The 17,664-nt window shown below is 41.5% G+C and overlaps 1 protein-coding gene across 1 annotated transcript; it reads left to right on the top strand.

Annotated features, from left to right (window-relative positions):
• The first annotated feature begins 1,274 nt into the window (after positions 1-1,274).
• LOC138629308 (cullin-5-like) lies at positions 1,275-17,334 on the top strand. Its single transcript, XM_069712930.1, has 19 exons — positions 1,275-1,301; positions 3,268-3,377; positions 4,511-4,610; positions 5,479-5,655; positions 6,186-6,327; positions 7,123-7,268; positions 7,716-7,796; positions 8,376-8,469; positions 8,806-8,936; positions 9,115-9,222; positions 10,115-10,179; positions 10,308-10,440; positions 10,519-10,650; positions 10,913-11,036; positions 11,650-11,825; positions 12,497-12,658; positions 12,906-13,024; positions 13,363-13,486; positions 14,064-17,334. The coding sequence occupies exons 1-19, from the start codon at positions 1,278-1,280 to the stop codon at positions 14,256-14,258; spliced, it is 2,343 nt and encodes a 780-aa protein (XP_069569031.1). The 5' UTR covers positions 1,275-1,277; the 3' UTR covers positions 14,259-17,334.
• Positions 17,335-17,664: the final 330 nt, after the last annotated feature.

The raw sequence follows: 17,664 nt of genomic DNA, 5'->3' as shown, positions 1-17,664 counted from the left end.
CCTGTGGCAAGCTTTTTAACTCCTTGACTTTCACGATGTTAAAGCTGAATGATTAACTGCCTGAGAGGGCAAAGATTACTCTTCTACTTATCTGTGAATGTGTGTGTGATGTACCGAAAACATCCAACAGCACTCAAGATAAGAACTGATGAAGAAAAACACATTTAAAGACGTCGTCACGGTGCTTCTTCTTCTTTTCACTGCTGATGAGTGAACCATGTGTTGGAGGACAAGTGCTTGAGCATTGTTTTTCATGCAAATTGCAGTAGAAGAAACTGCACTAACTCTAAAGTACTATAGTATAATTTTGAAGTAATGATATGTTCCATTTTATAATTTGTAATCCACAATTCACTCTTTCACCCACTACTTTAGTTGACAGCTAAACCATAGTTTTCAGAATAATATAACATTAAAACACACCCAGATAATAAAATATATAGTATTGATAAAGATTAAACCAGATGATATTTATGTGACACATAAAAAAAAAAATCACCACATTTTAAATGTTTATTATTTGTCAGCTCTAAGACACCAAGACATTTCCCTTCCAAACTTCTCACGAAGCTTCCTGTGAAGACTTTGTGTATAACACAAAAGTAAATTTAAATTAAAATATTTAGCATTTTACTCTGTCTCCCCTGCATCTTGTGACTCTTTGTAAGGGCCGACCGCTGGTTTGGGAAGCTCTGTACTTCTGAACCCAGTAAAACACATTCTTACAACACAATAATGGTCTAATATTCAATATAAAGCACAGTATTTACAGAACAGTAACATTTTTCATATTTCAAGTACATTTTGCTGGGAGAATGAATGCAAGACTTTTAGCCTATTTGTTTGTATTATTTATATAGTTGTTTGAATATTTTTCATTAGTGTGAATGCTGCAGCAACATCTTTTAATATAATTCACACTATTATGATTATGATTGTGAAATTACTTTTATATTTGTACTTAAGAAACATTTTGAATGCAGGACTTGCAGTGGAGTATTTTCCCAGTGTGGTACTTTTAAAGTAAAGGACCTTAATACTGTGACTGATTAGAGTTGAGACAGGAAGTTGGTGTATCAACTTTAAACAAGTCAAAATAATAATAACAATAATAATAATAATAATAAAAAAAAAAGACGTAAAACAGTGTCTTGCCTTTTTTGTTTTCAGCTACAGGAAAGTTCACTGCAGCGTGCAGGGCTACCATTACCTAATCCCGAGGCAGCCGGCGGAGCACTTGTCTCGCGAGATTCTGCGGGGTGATAAGTTGAAGAAACATGGCGACGCCTAATTTGTTAAAGGTAAGGAGCACTTCAATATATCCTATTTCGTTTATTTGGGAGCACATGCGGGACTCTGCGTTCTCGTATATTTTCACAATCGGTGCAGATCTACGTTTTCAGTACTGCGGCGTATTCACGTGGGCACTAATATTTAAATATAATAAATAAATGCAAAATTAGGTGCGCCTGAAGTCAGCTGCGAGCGTTGTCGTTGTTGTAGTCCGGTGTTGTGTCGGAGTCCAAATCATTCACCTCCACCTGCCTCGAGGGCAACGGAACTCGTCCTCGACCCCGAACCCCAACCTGTCTTCTTGACTAACAAAAAAAAAAACACACAAAAAAAAAACCCGAACCTCGGTCGGTGCCGAGTCAGTCACCCCGAACCGAAGCAGAACAAACACCGTACCGGAGCACCGGAGAGCCTGGAGACACGGAGAGGAACCAAACTTCCACACAAGACTCTCCTTCACTCCTTCTCTCCTTCTCTCCTTCACTCCTTCTCTCCTTCTCTCCTTCGCAGCACCACCGTGAAGCTGTTGCTAACGTGCTAAGCTAACAGCCGGTAAACCGATCTCCCCTCGAGATGATGAACCTGCCAAATCGTCCGTCCGTGTCCTCAAGGCCCCCCCCGTGTCCTCAAAACATGCCTTCCCCGAAGCAGCAGAGCTGTTAGCGTCTCTGCTGTCTGCGGACTGAACCGCTCCAGACCTTTATTTGAACGTAAATAGCCAGCGAAACGGGCAGCAAAGCTAATCACTGGGCAGGTAGAGGTTCGTGACCGGCGGCCCACCGAGCTGTTGGAGGATGCCAGAGAGCTAAAGTCACAGCTCTGTTGTTTTACTACAGCAAATGATAAATACAATAATGCACCTTTTCAATCTCAGAGAACATTTTGCACTGATCATGGAGTTATAATTTTTTATTTTATTTTTATTTTTACACCAGACATGGAAAGTAAGGGGATGTGATCATTTTTGGGGCCCAATCATGGAATATCATGACGTTTTGTTTAAATTTGAGTTGCCACTTATTGAAAATATAATATTTTCCATGAAGTATTTTTCAATATCGTGTTTTTGAGCTTGTTTTCCCGCTCGTCAACAACCACTGTTGTATATAACTGATAAAGACTTCAGTGGAGGCCTCGGCTCACCGAACATCTGACGTGGGGTGCGCATTTCAACGCTGGATGCAGACAATACACCTGCTGCCACCGCGACCCGACGCTGGATAAGTGGAAAATAACAGATAGATGGATGTCTGGTTTCAGCTTCTCTAATCTGAAGAATTGCCTCTTATCTCTGGGCTCTAATAATAAATTGAATATCTCCTAGATTCTGGACTGCTGGTTGCACAAGTCATTTGATCTCCATGAAACAGTGATGGACATTTTTCTCTATTTTCTGACAGTTGATAGACAGAACAATTTGGTGGTGACTTAATCATTTGTGGACGTTAGTTGCAGCCGTGCAAGGAAACATGTCGGCTACAGAGGGATGCAGAAATGTTTTGACTTTTCCATTTTGGGTGAGCAGCTGTAGAAACCGTGGCCTTTGGTATCTCTCAGTGAATGCACGTGTGAACTGCCTTAAAGGAACAAATAGACATGTACTTTTAAAAAAAATACTCTAAATACTTTGATTTCCATGTGTCTCCTTCCCAGTAGTTCAACACGAGATTTCCACGTTAGCCACTTTAGAAGGTGATCAGTTACCGAACCTTACATATATTCATAAAGTTCAAGAACAAATGTGATAATAGATGTTGTCTAAAAGGCAGAATTTACTGCAGAAACCTGCCTATTTAATGTAAAATAGTTAAAAGCTACATTGCTTTAAATGGTTTCAGCCCTCTGGCTTCATCCTTCATGTGTGTCTTTGTATTCTTTACATTTTTGTGTTCTCATTGCAGTTTTTTTTCTTCCCCCCACTGTCCTCCCTCCTCTTCTTCACCCCTGTCCACCTGTCCTGTATCTCTCCTCCAGAACAAGGGGTCCCTGCAGTTTGAGGACAAGTGGGACCTGATGCGGCCCATCGTTCTCAAGCTGCTCAGACAGGAGCCTGTAACCAAGCAACAGTGGTTCGACTTGTTCTCGTAAGAGAAGCTCTTTGCTCTCAGAGACGCTCTTTGCTCGGTCTCAAGCTGTTTTTACCAACAGGTGCTGTAATGCAAACAGTCCCCCAACAGTGCCACAATGCTGCTGCTATGCAGCATTTACAACAACGTGCAAACTGTCTAAGTGGTTTATTAGAGAATTAGTTTTCTTATCCAAATCGAGGGTATAAGGTCAGAAGGTATTGAATGCTGTAGGCGACCCCTGAGGCAAATGCGACATTGCACTGTAAAGAAACATAACTCAACATACAGGAACAACCTTTGGGTTTGATGTAGAGAGTTAACATGTCAAGAAGAGAAGTTGGTTACTTCACTTTTGGTCTTGAGAAATGAGCATGAGAACAGGAACATGGAGAGTTCAATTATGAGTTATTATCTCCTCAAAGAGGGCTGAAAGGACGGCTCACACTTTTGAATGGATATGTGGAGATGTGAGAGCGTCCTTGAGTCCGAGGGGCCTGGTTTTTCAAATCCGCACAAATACAGAGGAAAAAACACTTAAAAATGAAAAGTTCACTGTCAAGCTGCAGTTTGCACTGATGCATTGCTCAACAATCAAAGTGATACCACAGAACAGTTGGGCCTGTTAGCATTCACAGTGACCGTGACATTGAAATTAAAACCTTGATTTTTTTAAATTTATTTTTTGCTATTTTAAGCTTCCACAGACTTTGCTTGTTGGTGAGAAATATCACAGAAATGTATTAGTTGCCTGGCAACATCAGAAAAAGTACCAGGACCTCCCAGAGCCGAGAGGTTTTCAGTGACAGCAGTCTGTAGAGAGACTCGTGTGGATATACTGAGACCTTATGAGGGTCCTCAGATCAGAGTCTCCTGGTTGGTCCTCAATCCATTCAGGGGACTGTGACTTTGAACGTATGGCTCCTAAACTTTGGTACTCTTTCTGTTGTACTTAAGATTTATGGACTCTTAAATACTTGACTTTCTTTTGACTTCTGTTACTTATATTTATGTCTATTTTATTTATTATTTTTATTCTGTTTCTGTTTTTGCCTTTCGTTTCCGGTCCACATAAAGAAACCTGACTGTAAAGTTGAATACATATGAGATCTAATGAGAGACGTCCCTTTTCTTTCTTGCCTGTCGTCCAGAGATGTCCATGCTGTGTGTCTATGGGACGATAAGGGACCGGCCAAAATCCACCAAGCCCTCAAAGAGGATATCCTCGACTTCATCAAACAAGCACAAGCTGTAAGTGGTGTGTGCGTGCGTGCGTGCATGCTTGCTTTTGTGGTTGTTGTTGTTTGTATGGCTGTTTTCTGACACACACACACACACACACACACACACACACACACACACACACACACACACACACACACACACACACACACACTCGTGTCTACTCTCATGTCTGAATATTCACCTCTAGTCAATATGGTGTCATTCCTTAAAGTCCCTCCTTCTTATTTGTTTTCTAGAGGTCCATCTGAAAATATTCCTATCGTTAATTCGATATTAGGCCTCAAATAGCAGTTATTTTGGGGGTGTCTGTTTGAGTGACAGGCCTTTGGTGCAGTCAGATTTCCGCTTTCGGTGGGCGGGGCATAGTGTCCCTGGTTTCCCATTTAGATGGTGTCATATCCACTGCTTGCTCCTCCCCAACTCGTACAAATATGGTCAAAATAGCAGGATGGCGATGACAGTTTTCAAACCAGTGGACGACGTCACTGTTGGTTGCCGCTTGGTACCACATGGAAATAAGCTTTTACTGTTGTTGTGTTTTATCTCTGACCGTCTTAGAAAGAGAAGACCTACGTTTTACAGTACACTAAAATATGCGGCAGCAAAACTCAACTCTTTCTAGGAATTGCTTAGAAAATACAATTTTGTTCCTATTTTGCACATCAAAAGTTCATCGTTTGATGGACAGATGGAGGAGGGGGCGACTGCTTTTAATGGTCACCTCCATATTTTTTTAGCGCTTTCACTTCAGAATTTGTCCCCATAGCATCCATTCAGTGAGTGAATCTTATGATAGACATCGGGTTGCTTCATTACTATTTACCAGTTGACCTGTATCACATCTAACTTTCACTTGCATCTGTTGCCATGGCAGCGGGTGCTGAGCCACCAGGACGACACGGCGCTGCTAAAAGCCTACATCGCGGAGTGGAGGAAGTTCTTCACGCAGTGCGACATCCTGCCCAAACCTTTCTGTCAGCTGGAGATCACGCTGATGGGGAAACAGGGCAGCAACAAGAAGACAAACGTGGAGGACAGCATCGTACGCAAGGTGAGAGGAGGAGGGGGCGGGAAAAGGTCACAGGCTGGGAGGGAGAGATGTGAGTTCAGCAGCGGTTTGTTGAGGGAAGCAGGACGGGGACAGATGAACGTAAAAGTAAATGACAAGAAAGAACACCCTAAAGTTAAGAAGACAAGAGCAGATGAAAAAGATTCACACCGAGGAGATGTATTATCCTGAAAATCCTCCTGCGAGAGAACCAGCTTTACGTATGAATCATGTGATATTTGTTTGATCCCTGTGAGGAAGGTCTCTCCGGAAAATGAGTTCATATTGAAATGAAGTGCTGCAGAAGAGGAAGTTGTGTGGGAGGGAATGTTATTCAGCTGATAGAAGTTCTTAAAAAGCACTTCATAGATAAAACTGAGTTTAACTGATGTTTAGTTTAACTTATCATTTAATATGCATGAAAATCTAAGCTTCATCCAACTGGACTTCTTTTGGTTGCATTGGGAGAAAGCTTGACCCGATGACGGACAACCTTCACCGATATTACTGCCGTACTGTATTTTCCCTTTAAGCTGATGCTGGACACGTGGAACGAGTCGATCTTTTCCAACATTAAGAGTCGCCTGCAGGACAGCGCCATGAAGCTGGTGCATGCCGAGAGACTGGGGGAGGCCTTTGATTCCCAGCTCGTTATAGGTGTTCGAGAGTCATACGGTAAGACAGATGGACAACTGAACACATAGTAACTTAGCGTAGTCAGTGTTTGTGCAGAAACAGAAATCAAAAGGGACAGTTCAGAACAAAGATCTGCCAGAAGATTATCTGAAACTCTCCACTCTGCATCATTCTGAAGCAGGTTTACACCAAAGCAACTACATCTCCAGAGCAATGAGTCTGTGAACTTCTGGCTTTTCAGGCTTTTTTGTAACTGGATATATTTTGTAGCGTCTTAAAACATGTCTTAAGATCGTGATAGTGATTTACTTGGAACAGTTTAAATTTTAGTCGTGATACAATATAAAAAAACGAGACGATGAAGAATTTGGAGCAGCCTATTGGTGCTTCAACAGAATACCCAGCAGGCTTTATGCACATTTCTGTCGTGAACTGGAGACAGAAGATCTCCCCTGTTCTGTCAGAGTTGCGGTCTCCTCTAATAATCAGAAAAAACACAAATTATCGTGACTTACAGTCTAAAACTGCCCACTTGTCTCTTGACAAGCTGAGTCTCAGGTGACACCGTCAGCTGTTTTGAGTCAAGCTGAGACGGTTCAGTTCACACTGCTGCAACTTTTCCCTGCAATGTTCTAAAAAAGTTTATTCTGGTTGTGAAGTTTTAGTCTGAACTGGACTTTACAGGCAAAAATAGAGACACAAATAATTCCTTTTCTTCATCAGTTCTACTGTAAATATCCAGGAGGATATGTTCGAATAAACAGAAAACAAACTGAACACTGCCTGAACACGTATTCAATTAATGGCCACTTTTTGTTCCTCCTCTCCCTCCAGTGAACCTCTGCTCTAACCCAGAGGACAAGCTGCAGATCTACAGGGACAACTTTGAGAAAGCCTACCTGGACTCCACAGAGAGGTTTTACAGAACACAAGCACCGTCCTACCTGCAACAGAACGGCGTCCAGAACTACATGAAATATGTACGCCACACTCATATTGATTATTATTGTCATGTGCCAGTGTTATTATGAAGGATAGCTACTCTTAAATGTGGAGCAGGATGCCACCAATGAGTGAGGAAGGAGTGCTGTTGATATCTACACCCTTAAGTTTACTATGAAGTGACACCTCCCTCAGTAACCCAGCAGTTTTATGTAACTTTTAACAGACAGTCAAAGGTCCAGTTTAACTTATTCACACTCACAAATCGGTGGAAACTATGCAGATTCCCGGATGTTCTGTGTTTTTGCTTGGCTTGTTTTAAATCAAAGTCCCCAGGATTTAGCTTAATAAACAATTAAGATGAATTCTGGGGACAGATATGAGGACAGAAAAGTTGTAGCCTTGAGTGTAAAAGAGTTGTTGGTTTGTTCGTGTGTCTATGACATTAATTTTCACTCTCTGTCTCGATGTGTGTTTCCTTGTAGGCAGATGCAAAGCTGAGAGAAGAGGAGAAAAGAGCACTTAGATATCTAGAGACATGTCGTGAATGTAACTCTGTTCAAGCAGTAAGTGTCTTTGACGTACTCTTTACAAGCAATTTTACTTCATATATTTATTTTGAGTTTCTTTAGGGAGTTATTTCTCTCAATTTAAATCTTATTTATGAGTATTTTAATGTCACGTAATCACATTATATTCAATAAATGGGTGTAAAGCAGCATGAGAGAACCTGACCATTTGATATTTGAGCCTTTGAAAAACTCTTATATAACAACATGAACATAAAACATGAACACATTTGATGAGGATCTCTGGCAAGCTGCTTGTCAGAATAAAATAAACTGACTGTTTTCCATCAGAAGCCACGACGCTGACGTTTGGAAAAACTGATTTTCAGGCAATTTTTTTCTTTTTCTGATCAGATCAGATTTGTTAGATCAAAATCAAACCTGTTTCTCCATTAGTTCATGAAACCGTTCTTTTAAGGCTGTCTCTTGTATTCGGATCAGTTCATAGTTTTACATAAAAGCACAGAACATATAATGACAGAAAACCTCTCCGGAGTCTCGTTAAATTAGTACTGCCTGTTTATTTATTTCATTGTTGTCCTCACTGCGGTTTTTTTGTTTTCGGTTTGTTCACAGCTGATGGAGTGTTGTGTGAACGCTCTGGTGACTTCGTTCAAAGAGACCATCCTCGCTGAATGTCCAGGGATGATCAAACGCAACGAGACAGACAGTGAGTGACATGTGGTTGATGTTTTTTTTAATGTATAGTAATAAAACAACTATATCAGATTTGCAAGACACAAACTATGTTATATCTACTGGAAGTAGTGGCATCAATATTCAATGTTGCATCAGCCAGTGAGACTCTAAACATAGAAGTAGCTTCAAGTCAAGTCTGCTTGAGGCTCAGTGCAGACTTGCCTTGAGGATTTGGACGGTCCTCTCCCATCCCAACTTCAGGACTACATGTCTGTAAAGTCCTGAGTTTGGATGTGCAGGAAGTTTTACATTGATCCTACATGCTTCTTGTCCTGTGTGTAACACCAACCTTCTTCTCCCGGGGCAGGGCTGCACCTAATGTTTTCACTGATGGACAAGGTCCCCAGCGGGATTGAGCCCATGCTGAAGGACCTGGAAGAACACATCATCAATGCTGGACTAGCAGACATGGTGGCTGCTGCAGAGACTATCACTTCTGTACGTGCACAAGCACACACGCAAGATGACAAACACACCAAAGTTAACGCTGGAGGGCAGCTTTCAGGACGTGCTCAGTAGTTTCAAATCTACGTGTGTGTGTGTGTGTGTGTGTGTGTGTGTGTGTGTTGTGCGTGTGTCTTTCTGTCTTTCTGTGTGTTTCTGTGTGTTTCTCCAGGACTCTGAGAAGTACGTGGAGCAGTTGTTGACTTTGTTTAACCGCTTCAGTAAGCTGGTAAAGGAGGCCTTCCAGGACGACCCTCGCTTCCTCACAGCAAGAGATAAGGTCGGTTTAACTCGCCTCCAAACAGCATCACGAAGAAATATAATCTGAATAATCACACCTGAAGGTTTTGATATCCGGCTAGATTCAAATGAGGCGGATGTAAATATATTTGAGTGCATCCCAGATTTGTTTTTGTCTTTTCATTGATATCCTTCCTTCCCCTTGTCTCATTTGTTCTTAATGTTTCTGTACTCATAAAGAGTCGAGCCTTTAGTAAGGTTTTGAGAAATAATAGGGCTGCCACATATTTCCTATTAAGGCACATACGTTCCTGTTGCATGGAGTGGAGACAATAATAACTCGTATTGGTATTCCAGGTTCAAGGACGCTTGATCGACATCAACACCGAGTTACACAAAAATAGGAGCACTTTTCCCTTTCTTGTACTTTGCTGTCTCACTCACAAGGCTGTAAAAATAACTTTACCCAAAAATAAAAGGCTTTATTCCCCTTGTCAGCCCATCTAAAATAAATAATAGTATATATGTTATTTTAAATATTTAGTTCAGGGATTTGTGAACAGTGTGATCTACTGGAAGTGTTGCATGGATCCATATTAGGATCACAATACAGATTAAATGACACACTTTATTTTGGTCAGTATATCCAGAAGCATTTCTTTTTACTCCAGGCGTCTCCGCAGCCTCTTGTTGTGATGCTGAAATGATTTGTGAATGAATTGAATAGCTGATTGACAGAGAATTCAAAAAAAGGATGACATTTTTCTGGGAATATTTTTTCCAATATTTTCTGGTGATTCTAGAAAAAGTGAATAATTGATTAGACAAAAGCACAGTCAACTGATTAATAGATCATGTAAACACTTGGTAGTTGCAGCTGTTACCTGCACTGCGCTTTATTATGGTGGTCATCACTGTCTCCACTCACACAGGCTTACAAGGCTGTCGTTAACGACGCCACAATCTTCAAACTGGAGCTGCCTTTGAAACAGAAAGGGTGAGTGGAACAGTCTGTGGAACAATCGGAAGTTTTCTCCACATGCAGGAGTTTCTTCTCTGTTTGATAAAATCTTTATGTTTTGGTGTTTATGGGAATGTGCGTACGTACATCTTCCCTTCATCCAGTGTGGGCATGAAGACTCAGCCGGAGTCAAAGTGTCCTGAGCTGCTGGCAAACTACTGCGACATGCTACTGAGGAAAACTCCGCTCAGCAAAAAGCTCACCTCCGAGGAAATCGAGCTCAAACTCAAAGAAGTGGTGAGTCTTCGGTCCTGTTCGACCATTTCCATCCCACTCTGCCCTTTGTTCCTCCACTGATGTCTTCTCTCCTTGCAGCTCTTGGTGTTGAAGTATGTCCAGAACAAAGACGTGTTCATGCGTTACCACAAAGCTCACCTGACCAGGCGCCTCATTCTGGACATTTCAGCGGACAGTGAGATTGAGGAGAACATGGTGGAGTGGCTCAGAGTAAGTTTCACTTTTCTTTCATTCTTAGAGGCTCAGTGCCAAAATCCTTCTTAACTTTAGATCATGTCAACATTTCTTTCCAAGACTAAACTAGTTTTTCAATTTAACAATAGAACAACCTCTCAAATGCCTCAGTTATTTTTGTCTTAACACAAAGTAGTTTATACCAAAAGTTTGACCTGCTTTTTGTCCACCTGACATTTCTCTTCCTTTGTGTTGTTTCCTTGTGTGTGTGTGCGTGTGCGTGTGTTCGTGTTTGTAGGAAGTAGGAATGCCTGCCGATTACGTGAACAAGCTGGCCCGGATGTTTCAGGACATCAAGGTCTCAGAGGACCTCAATCAGGTCTTCAAAGAGATGCACAAACACAACAAGCTGGCACTACCAGGTAAGACACACACACACACACACACACACACACACACACACACACACACACACACACACACACACACACACACACACACACACACACACACACACACACACACACACACACACACACACACACACAATGAACTAACTAGTAAACTAACTTCACACGAATGAGTAGGATGTTACCATGTTGTCTCATCAGTTTGTCTTGCCTTCATTCATCTCATGCATCTTTCACTAGAATCTCTGAGGACATAAACACAGTTAGATTAGAGCAGAGGTTCCCAAAAATGAATCTGGTTGGAGGGCTGCAAGCCAAACATAGATATTGATGTTTTGTGGAATTACTTTTCATTAAAATGTCATTTATTTTACAAATGTATAAATCATTAAAAGGCAGTTTTCCAAAAGAACATGATGTTTCTCTCTGTTTTCAAAGTAAAAGCACAACTGAAAGTCCAATTTTGATGAATTATTAAGTATACATTTTTCATATATTAGTAAATCTCTGAGTGTCTTTGTCAGTTTAAGTGCGCACACTGCTGAAGAGATAAAACCTTTCTGCTCATTGTGTTACAAAAATCAGGTTTTAAAGCTGCAGGTCTTCTCCTTCTTTCTCTCTGCAGCGGACAGCGTTAACATTAAGATCCTGAACGCCGGAGCCTGGTCACGAAGCAGCGAGAAGGTTTTTGTCTCGCTGCCCACCGAGCTGGAGGACCTGATCCCCGAAGTGGAAGACTTCTACAAAAGGAATCACAGTGGCCGGAAACTCCACTGGCATCACCTCATGTCCAACGGCATCGTGAGTAAACAGCCAACAAGCAGAATTAAAATACAGTTTGTCACTCCTGGAATATGAAACTAGAAACCGGTTCTGGAAATCATTGAGATAATTATTGTATTTGTTCCTCACTTCTTGTCTTTTGTGTCTATTCTTATAACTTTTGTCCTTCTAACCTCCTGTTGTCTCTTTTTTCTGGTCACCTCTCATGTTCCTTGTCTCGACCTGAGATTCATTGGGTCACACATACGCCTCGTTTTCTACACAGCTACAGGTCTCAAAGTTGTTTACTTTAATGAACAGAGGAAGGTGTTGTGGGAGGCTGTTGTTGTATATACCAACGGCTCTCATAGTATATCAGGTGTTATCACTGGGGAAGGTCTGGTCATATTCCTCCTGAAGTCCACCTCCATATTTTTTCAACATGGCGACGACAAAAGAGATCGGGGTGGATTTCAGGAGAAATAAGACCAGACCCTCTCCAGTCTGCATGAGTGTGCTACTAAATACAGGCTGGAGTGGTCTACCAACACCGAGACCAAATGAGACGGGAGGCTGTAGCCAGCAGTTTTAGCCGCCGAGTTGTTTTTATCTGATGCAATTATCAGGCTACCAAACCAAACTGACCCATCTTGCCATTGAAAGGTCACTTTGCTGTACTCTCTCCTTTATCTCTCCGCCCCTTGGCTCAGATCACCTTCAAAAACGAGGTGGGCCAGTACGACCTGGAGGTGACGACGTTCCAGCTCGCCGTGTTGTTCGCCTGGAACCAGAGACCCAGAGAGAGAATCAGCTTCGAGAACCTCAAACTGGCCACAGAGCTGCCGGATGCAGAGCTGCGCCGAACACTCTGGGTCAGACTGAGGACAACGTTTAAATGTTTTATTTAAATCTGACAGTTACATTTCAAGTATTCAGGATTAAAACCTTTACTCAGTACTCTTTGCCACTCAACCAGGCTTCGTATTACAGCTGGGAACACATCACACAGGAATATTTGAACATAATGCTTCTCTTGTTAACACCATGCAGTCCTTGTCGGCTGTATTTCTGATTTAAAATGTTTCACATCTTTCTTTCTTCTCTCTCCTTTATGTACAGTCTCTGGTTGCCTTCCCCAAGCTGAAGAGACAGGTGTTGTCTTACGATCCTTCAGTTAGCTCGCCCAAAGACTTCACAGACAGCACGCTCTTCTTCGTCAACCAGGAGTTCTCACTCATGTACGTGACCGTGTTTGTAGAATTTGATTTTAATAATGTTACCTGTTTCCTGGTTTTTATTTTTCCTAGAAACTTGTGATGCTGAGAAATGTGGAATTTTTGAAGTCCCTATTTGTCCGCTTATCTAAGAAATGTTTTAAAGAATCTTTTGTAAAAGAAAATTTTTAAGTTGACTATCATAATCCATTCATACTAAATAGGAATTAATAAATTGAAATTAACAAGCAAAGTCAGATCTGCTCCACAGCCTGGCTTTGCACATTATTACCTGACACCTCACCAGAAATAATTCTTAAAATATTTTATCGCCTGTGTTTTTGTTTCTATAATTTTCTCAGCAAAAACTCCAAAGTCCAGAAGCGGGGGAAAATCAATTTGATTGGTCGGCTGCAGCTGACCACAGAGCGAATGAGAGAAGAGGAGAATGAAGGAATCGTTCAGCTCAGAATACTCAGAACTCAGGTACAAAAATGCAATATTATTGTTTTATGAAATATATATATGCTCATTTTGAATTTAATGCCAGCAACACATTTCACAAAAGTTGGGACAGGGTCAACAAAATACTGGAAAAGTTGTGTAAAGCTAAAAGAAAACACCTGATGGAACATCTCATAATTCATTATGTTAATTGGCAACAGATCAATAACATGATTGAGAATAAAAAGAGCATCCAGAGAGGCAGAGTCTCTCAGCAACGAAGATGGATGGTGGTGATCTTCGGGCCCTCAGGCAGCACTACATTAAAAACAGACACAATTCTGTAGTGGAAATCACTGCATGGGCTCAGGAACACTTCTGAAAGCCATTGTCTGTGAACACAGTTCATCACAGCATCAACAAATGCAGGTTAAAACTTTACAAAGAAGAAACCAGATATAAACATGATTCAGAAACGCCGCCACCTTCTCTGGACCCGAGATCATTGAAGATGGTCTGAGGTGAAGTGGAGAACTGTCCTGTGGTCTGATGAATCAAAACAGTTTGTAGAGCTTGCAAAGTTATAAGATTTGTCTTTTTTTTTTTTTTTCTTGTGCAGGAGGCGATTATCCAAATCATGAAGATGAGGAAGCGGCTCAGCAACGCCCAGCTGCAGACAGAGCTGGTGGAGATCCTGAAGAACATGTTTCTGCCTCAGAAGAAGATGATAAAGGAGCAAATCGAGTGGCTCATCGAGCACAAGTACATAAAGAGAGACGAGACGGACATCAACAACTTCATCTACATGGCCTAGGCAGTGAGGACGTGCACATCTTTTTGCTGTTTTTCACTTCTGGCCTACAACTGGCGCTTTAAAAACCTGCGAGAGGAGACGTACGAGGAAAAGAAAGATGAGTTTGAAGCAGGGAGAGCGTTTGGAAGATGAGCAGGAGAGCCATTTTGACAAAAGTGTGGATATTTTTTATGTTTGTGAGACACCAGTGTGTTATCGGAGTGTCATTTCAAGACGTAGCGTCGAGTCATCGGGCGGTCTGTTTGTCTCCGCTGCCCTCTAGTGTCGGATGAGAGGAGCGGCACGGCAGTGCACGCCGTCTGCCAGCAGCTCGGAAGATAAAAAAAAATTAAAAAAAGTGACTGTATTACATTAAATACTTCCTGCCTTACTTTCATCAGCAGCAGAAGAAGAGGTGGAGGAGTAGCGGGGAGGGAGAAAAGAGGACACGGTCTCCACGGCAGCCGTTTTGCATCCCTCCTCTTCTATGTCGGTCTTATTTTCGAACAGGAAATGCAAAAAGCTGCAAGTGAAAGCTGCCACTGAGGAGGAGTGGACACGGAGAGAGAGACTAGGACAAACTACCGAGGAGTATTTTGCCAAATTGTGTGTGTGTGTGTGTGTGTGTGTGTGTGTGTGTGTGTGTGTGTGTGTGTGTGTGTGTGTGTGTGTGTGTGTGTGTGTGTGTGTGTGTGTGTGTGTGTGTTTGGGTGTGTTTGGGTGCATGGTGTTTTATCTGGTCTTTTAGATGCGTGTACGTGTGTGCACTTTCAACAGCATGCTGCTCTGATTTTTTTTGTTTGTTTGTTTGTTTTCTTGTCCTTCAGAGGAGAATCTGTCACGTTGTGGTTGTGTCTGAGGAGGTCGAGGAGTTACGATCAGACGCCATTCGAATGCTGATATGTTGTTTGGTTTTGATCGCCTGTGACTGAGGGTCCGGAGTCCCCCGTCTGTGTTGGACAGTTAAAACACTGCAAACTGTCCCCACCGTGATCTGAACATTGTGAGATTAAACGTCCACCTGAATACTTTAAAGAGTGACCCAAATTGTGACCACGAATGTTTGTTTTTCTAAGTTTCATTAAAATAAAAACACAAATCTGTTAGGACAGTAACACATTTATGTCTTCAGGCTCTGTGCTTCAGAACATTCAGTTAAACATGAAGCCAATAGGAACTACAATGACGTGCCAGGTCTCTACTTTAAACTGTGTGTGGGGCACAGTCCTTTTAAGACAGTGCTTGAAGTTCAGGGTTAAAAAGTGATGGGACACATGCACACCAAGTCAAAGGAGATGATTGTATTGTGGTTACTGTCCCCCTGACGTCTTGGAGCCACAGAAACCAACGGACAATTCGCATGTTGTCTGTCTTTGCCTTGAGTCTGGTCTTCTGCTGAAGCTACAACTGGATTTCAATCAATTTCCATGCATGTGGCTGAATATTATCACACAGAATGCTCCTGTATACTTCAGTTCACGAGCTGTTTGCTGTTTTCAAACCCTCCCGGTTTCTTACTGTGGACAGCAGTCTGGTCGTCCTGTTTCTGAGTCTCACCAGGGGTTTGCATCTTGTGGTGAATCTTCTCAGGCGCTGGTCCTGAAGTCTGATCTTCATCATTGAATATAACATGTTGGAGTATCCTTGAATTGCTGTGTCGCCGCACAATCTTCACCGTGCAAATCATTTTCTGCTCATCCAGGCGACTCAATGCTCCATCAGTCTATCAGCTGCTCTCTTAAAATTCCTTCCATTCCTTCTTTTTTTCAGTCTCATTATTTTCTTTTTCATTTGCTCCTCACCTGAACCTAAAGTTCAGAAACTTTTAGTAGCCCAGTGTCCACTTACTTTTGAATGTTTAAACTTTGAGCACAGCGTCCCTCACAGCTCTTTTTATATTGAAGTCGGTCCACTCGAATTAAAACTGACAATTGGTACTTCAATGTAAAATCCAGTATTTTCTTCTAAACTGAATGTGCTGAAGCTCTGAGCCTGAAGAACATAAAAACTGGCCAGCACTAAACACACATTAGAATTAGTGAATCTTTACCTCATGAATCCACTGAGTGTCAGTCTGTGCACAGCGCGTTACTGTCTGAGCTGTTCTTATGTTCACACAGCCATCATGATCTGTGTGTGTTGCCTCTGTTCTCGCTTTCTGCCCGAGGGTTCACCCAAAGGTCACCTCACGACGTGGAGGCTGTTTGCTTTTTGTTCGCGGTCTCAGTGGAGAAGCTGTACACTAAGAAATCATGACAATGTCAGAAGCGTTTCACGGCGGACGAGAACCATCTCATCATCTGCGCTCAGAAGGATCGGTTCAGACTTCTTTTTTTTTTGCAGCTTTATCCTGATGTCCTTCTCCGGGTCATATTTACAGTTAGTGGGCGAGGAGAGGTGTCGAGTCCAGCTGAAGCTGTTGTGATGCTTCAGAAGTCTGATTGAGCCACTTTATTTACTCAGTTTTCAAAGTTATTGATGCTTTAATATCAACATGAATCTGTGTTTTCTGGCAGTGAAAGCTGTGAAAATTTATTCTTTTGACTATTTTGCCTCATCAGCTGTTGTTACCATGGTTACATGCAGTTTGTTTTGAAAGCTTTAGATTGTTATAGGAATCAACGTTTATTATATTTTTTTGCTCTCATTCACCTTTTCAAACAGATGACAGTGGAGCCTGAATGAGACTGGGTGTTTGAGGCACATACAGATATTATTTGAATATTAATATTCTTTCCATATGTGCATATACTGGACATAGTTTGTGTAAGCACTATTTTTTTTTTTTGCAGTTATCTGTCATGTGGTTTTCAAACCCTTTTGACATTTTACAGTTTATTAATCACACTGACATCAGTGAACTGAAACAGGAAACTTTGATGGGGATTCAATAATTATACATATTTTTTTAAAAGACAAATGAAAAATGTCTGATTTACCACAAGAATCTTTTTCTGTCTTATATTATGATCGGAAAAATGTCATATATCAGCCAACATGTATGCAGATACAGGTATATTGACCTACCAACATTTGTCTGTCTCCAAAAAAAAGTGAGCCTGTGTTTACGTATCACAGTTGTTGGTGAATGTCAGCCGAAAAGATATACTTGAAATAGTTTAGCACTGTCTCCATGACAAAGTATGTCCAGCAGAGAGCAGTTTTCAGCTGTAAAATGTCCCATTCAAGACACATCTTGTAAATCTTTAAAACCAAACACAAACACTGAATCAGCTCAGTCAGACTCTTGTGGAAATTGCAGCTCTTTTTAATTGCTTTACTGCAAGAGTGTAAAATCAAGAAAATAAAGTCTGAACCTGTCCTTTAAGAGTTTTATTTCAAAATAAAAGTCAATCAATACATTTAATATCTAACAAGAAAGCGCAGCATTATGCTGAAGGATACTGCGGGACGCTATTTAAGTTTC

This window comes from Brachyistius frenatus, unplaced genomic scaffold (genome assembly GCF_029030835.1).
Source record: "Brachyistius frenatus isolate BFR_SWC_R1_liver_20210118 unplaced genomic scaffold, ASM2903083v1 Contig_114, whole genome shotgun sequence".
Classification (NCBI taxonomy): domain Eukaryota; kingdom Metazoa; phylum Chordata; class Actinopteri; family Embiotocidae; genus Brachyistius; species Brachyistius frenatus.
Note: the sequence above shows the minus strand (reverse complement) of the source record. Positions and strands in the feature narration are given on the sequence as shown.

Coding starts and splice junctions, on each gene's coding strand:
- LOC138629308 (XM_069712930.1), top strand. CDS start 1,278: ATGGCGACGCCTAATTTGTTAAAG. Junction 6,328..7,122: donor AGGTGTTCGAGAGTCATACG/GTAAGACAGATG, acceptor CTCTCCCTCCAG/TGAACCTCTGCTCTAACCCA. Junction 7,269..7,715: donor TCCAGAACTACATGAAATAT/GTACGCCACACT, acceptor GTTTCCTTGTAG/GCAGATGCAAAGCTGAGAGA.